At 49.4% G+C, this 6,000-nt stretch overlaps 1 protein-coding gene across 1 annotated transcript in view; it reads right to left on the bottom strand.

Moving 5' to 3' along the window:
* Positions 1 to 6,000, bottom strand: part of LOC120053047 (lipopolysaccharide-responsive and beige-like anchor protein) — a 326,774-nt gene that overhangs the window by 179,332 nt on the left and 141,442 nt on the right. The window contains exon 36 of the mRNA XM_039000298.1: positions 504 to 612. Within this exon, the coding sequence (XP_038856226.1) occupies positions 504 to 612 (109 nt within the window). The remainder of the gene's footprint in view (positions 1 to 503; positions 613 to 6,000) is intronic.

Here is a 6,000-nt window from a genome sequence, read left to right as displayed (position 1 = left end):
GAGCTGTTTTTGTTCAATATGGCCAGACAGAACATGAAAATATGAAACTATCAACCTATCCTATCAACCTCAGCTTAACGGGATCTGCTTAAAGCTACAAATTTACTAAAATAACTCCTGCTGCTCTCACAAAAAGACATGGAGAGGATAAATAAATGAGGACTATGTTTCTGTCCCAAGATACGAGGGTCAGGAAAGGGGTTGGAAGTTATTGGTTCATTGCTAAGTTTATCTCTTCAAGTCTTTCTCCCCCTCAAGCTAAAATCAGGACTCCATTTTGGATTGAATGGATTTTCCTGTTTGCTGGCTACCTGCACCAGCCTGGGGAATTTCAAATTCCTAAATTATGTCAGGAGCCATTTTGGATCAAGTATGTTCTCTTGTTTACCAGCTGCCTGGTCTATTCTCCTCAATCATTCACCCGAGCTTAAATCTGGACTCCATTTTGGATTTAATGTGCTAGTTTCATGTTAGCCAGTTTCCTGGTCCAGACTGTATTTTACCTCAAACTCAGCGTGTTTGTGGATGTCCTCGGCTCTCTGTCGGCTCAGGATGAACTCAGCCTCATTGGCCACCCGCACCAGGTGGTCCTTCATGGTGTGGCTCAGTAGCCTGAGAGAGAGGAAGGACAGAGGAAGACATTTCACACCATCAACAGAACTGTATCAATTTGTAATCTGTGGAGAAAAAATCATTACTGATTTGAATAATTGAATTATGTTTGGATTAAGATGTAATAAAACTGGTGGAAGACATACAAAAAAATATGATTATTTAGTAAGTGATCAAACAAAGTTAATTAATTGACTAGTAGGTGATAGGTTGAAACCTGTTCAATCAGGTTTTCATACAACATAAAACCTGCACAAACAAGCTCTCACAATGTGCTACAATATGAGTGCTGCAGTCCCTGAACATGGAAGACCTCCCCTTTAATAACCGTATACCATCCATAAAATGGAAGACCTCCCCTTTAATAACCGTATAACATCCATAAAATGGAAGACCTCCCCTTTAATAACTGTATAACATCCATAAAATGGAAGACCTCCCCTTTAATAACCGTATAACATCCATAAAATGGAAGACCTCCCCTTTAATAACCGTATAACATCCATAAAATGGAAGACCTCCCCTTTAATAACCGTACAACATCCATAAAATGGAAGACCTCCCCTTTAATAACCGTATAACATCCATAAAATGGAAGACCTCCCCTTTAATAACCGTATAACATCCATAAAATGGAAGACCTCCCCTTTAATAATCGTATAACATCCATAAAATGGAAGACCTCCCCTTTAATAACCGTATAACATCCATAAAAAGAGGAAAATTAAGCATGCAAAATGAGCAGGAAATGTGATTAGGACAAGACACACACACACACATGAAATCCCTTTAACTGGGACCTAACATGCGCTAATTGATTTGTTAATGATATGCATCTGACACAGGGGGAACCTTTGCTCCTGTTACTACATATGTAGCAAATCCACCCCCTTCCTCTTATCTAAGCTAATAAAACATGTGTGTGTGTGTGTGTGTGTGTGTGTGTGTGTGTGTGTGTGTGTGTGTGCATGTGTGTGTGCATGTGTGTGTATAGGGGCCAGAGAGGCCACTCACTGGCCCCAGAGGTCAGGCCTGTGCAAAGTGGAACAATAACAGGCTAGGGCCGGGCCTGGGGCCTGTAACCCAAGCCTGCTGTTTCAGAGCAGGGCAGCGGGGGAGCGGAGGTGCCTGGGCCTCCGTAGCCTCTCCAACCCCCAGCCCCTAACCTCAACACTCTCTTTATGACGCCTTACTCTACACTCTTTCACACACAGGCAGGCACACACACACACGAGATAAAACCATGTACAGACACACACGAGCATACATACACACCCACAAATATAGTACGTGCGCACACTTTGACAAACACACATACTTCTCACACACACACACACACACCTCTCTCACACACACACACACACACACACACACACACCTCTCTCACATACACACACACACACACACACTCACACACCTCTCACACACCTCACACACACCTCACACACACCTCACACACACCTCACACACACCTCACACACACCACACACCACACACACCACACACACCACACACACACACAGCTCTCACACACACACACACAGCTCTCACACACACACACACAGCTCTCACACACACACACAGCTCTCACAGCTCTCACACACACACACAGCTCTCACAGCTCTCACACACACACACACAGCTCTCACACACACACACACAGCTCTCACACACACACAGCTCTCACACACAGCTCTCACACACAGCTCTCACACACACAGCTCTCACACACACAGCTCTCACACACACAGCTCTCACACACACAGCTCTCACACACACAGCTCTCACACACACAGCTCTCACACAGCTCTCTCTCACACACACACACAGCTCTCACACACACAGCTCTCACACAGCTCTCTCACACACACACACACAGCTCTCACACACACACACACACACAGCTCTCACACACACACACACAGCTCTCTCACACACACACACACAGCTCTCACACACACACACACACACAGCTCTCACACACACACACACACACAGCTCTCACACACACACAGCTCACACACACCTCACACACCTCACACACCTCACACACCTCACACACACACAGCTCACACACACAGCTCTCACACACAGCTCTCACACACACAGCTCTCACACACACACACACAGCTCTCACACACACACACAGAGCTCTCACACACACAGCTCTCACACACACAGCTCTCACACACACAGCTCTCACACACACAGCTCTCACACACACACACACAGCTCTCACACACACACACACAGCTCACACACACACAGCTCACACACACACAGCTCACACACACACACCTCTCTCACACACACACACCTCTCACACACACACACACCTCTCACACACACACACACCTCACACACACACACACACACACACCTCTCACACACCTCACACACCTCACACACCTCACACACCTCACACACATCTCACACACATCTCACACACATCTCACACACACACACACAGCTCTCACACACACACACACACACAGCTCTCACACACACACACACACAGCTCTCACACACACACACACACAGCTCTCACACACACACACAGCTCTCACACACACACACAGCTCTCACACACACACACAGCTCTCACACACACACACACAGCTCTCACACACACAGCTCTCACACACACAGCTCTCACACACACAGCTCTCACACACACACACACACAGCTCTCACACACACAGCTATCACACACACAGCTCACACACACACACACACAGCTCTCACACACACACAGCTCTCACACACACACACACACACAGCTCTCACACACACACACACACACACAGCTCTCACACACACACACACACACACACAGCTCTCACACACACACAGCTCACACACACCTCACACACCTCACACAGCTCTCACACACACAGCTCTCACACTCACAGCTCTCACACACACAGCTCTCACACACACAGCTCTCACACACACAGCTCTCACACACACAGCTCTCACACACACAGCTCTCACACACACACCTCTCACACACACACACCTCTCACACACACACACCTCTCACACACACACACCTCTCACACACACAGCTCTCACACACACAGCTCTCACACACACAGCTCTCACACACACACACACAGCTCTCACACACACACACACAGCTCTCACACACACACACACACACACACAGCTCTCACACACACAGCTCTCACACACACAGCTCTCACACACACAGCTCTCACACACACACACAGCTCTCACACACACACACACACACAGCTCACACACACACAGCTCACACACACACAGCTCACACACACACAGCTCACACACACACACCTCTCACACACACACACCTCTCACACACACACACAGCTCACACACACACAGCTCACACACACACACCTCTCACACACACACACCTCTCACACACACACACCTCTCACACACACACACACCTCTCACACACACACACACCTCTCACACACACACACACCTCTCACACCTCACACACATCTCACACACAGCTCTCACACACACACACAGCTCTCACACACACACACACACACACAGCTCTCACACACACACACACAGCTCTCACACACACAGCTCTCACACACACAGCTCTCACACACACAGCTCTCACACACACAGCTCTCACACACACAGCTCTCACACACACACACACACAGCTCTCACACACACAGCTCTCACACACACAGCTATCACACACACACACACACAGCTCTCACACACACACACACACAGCTCTCACACACACACACACACAGCTCTCTCACACACACACACACAGCTCTCACACACACACACACACAGCTCTCACACACACACACACACAGCTCTCACACACACACAGCTCACACACACCTCACACACCTCACACACACAGCTCTCACACACACAGCTCTCACACACACAGCTCTCACACACACAGCTCTCACACACACAGCTCTCACACACACAGCTCTCACACACACACACACACACACACACACAGCTCTCACACACACAGCTCACACACACACAGCTCTCACACACACAGCTCTCACACAGCTCTCACACACACAGCTCTCACACACACACACACACACACAGCTCTCACACACACACACACACACACACCTCTCTCACACACACACACACCTCTCACACACACACACACACCTCTCACACACACACACACACACACACACACACCTCTCACACACACACACACACCTCACACACACACACACACACCTCACACACACACACACACCTCACACACCTCACACAGCTCTCACACACACAGCTCTCACACACACAGCTCTCACACACACACAGCTCTCACACACACACAGCTCTCACACACACACAGCTCTCACACACACACAGCTCTCACACACACACAGCTCTCACACACACACAGCTCTCACACACACAGCTCTCACACACACAGCTCTCACACACACAGCTCTCACACACACAGCTCTCACACACACAGCTCACACACACACAGCTCTCACACAGCTCTCACACACACAGCTCTCACACACACACACACACAGCTCTCACACACACACACACACACACAGCTCTCACACACACACACACACACACAGCTCTCACACACACACACACAGCTCTCACACACACACACACACACCTCACACACCTCACACACCTCACACACCTCACACAGCTCTCACACCTCACACAGCTCTCACACACACAGCTCTCACACACACAGCTCTCACACACACAGCTCTCACACCTCACACAGCTCTCACACACACAGCTCTCACACACACAGCTCTCACACACACACAGCTCTCACACACACACAGCTCTCACACACACACAGCTCTCACACACACACAGCTCTCACACACACACAGCTCTCACACACACAGCTCTCACACACACAGCTCTCACACACACAGCTCACACACACACAGCTCTCACACAGCTCTCACACACACAGCTCTCACACACACACACACACAGCTCTCACACACACACACACACACACAGCTCTCACACACACACACACACACACAGCTCTCACACACACAGCTCTCACACACACACACACACCTCTCACACACACACACACACCTCACACACCTCACACACCTCACACACCTCACACACCTCACACAGCTCTCACACCTCACACAGCTCTCACACACACAGCTCTCACACACACAGCTCTCACACACACACAGCTCTCACACACACACAGCTCTCACACACACAGCTCTCTCACACACAGCTCTCACACACACAGCTCTCACACACACAGCTCTCACACACACAGCTCTCACACACACACACACACACACACACACACACACACACACACACACACACAGCTCTCACACACACACACACAGCTCTCACACACAC

Source organism: Salvelinus namaycush, chromosome 8 (genome assembly GCF_016432855.1).
Source record: "Salvelinus namaycush isolate Seneca chromosome 8, SaNama_1.0, whole genome shotgun sequence".
Lineage (NCBI taxonomy): Eukaryota > Metazoa > Chordata > Actinopteri > Salmoniformes > Salmonidae > Salvelinus > Salvelinus namaycush.
Note: the sequence above shows the minus strand (reverse complement) of the source record. Positions and strands in the feature narration are given on the sequence as shown.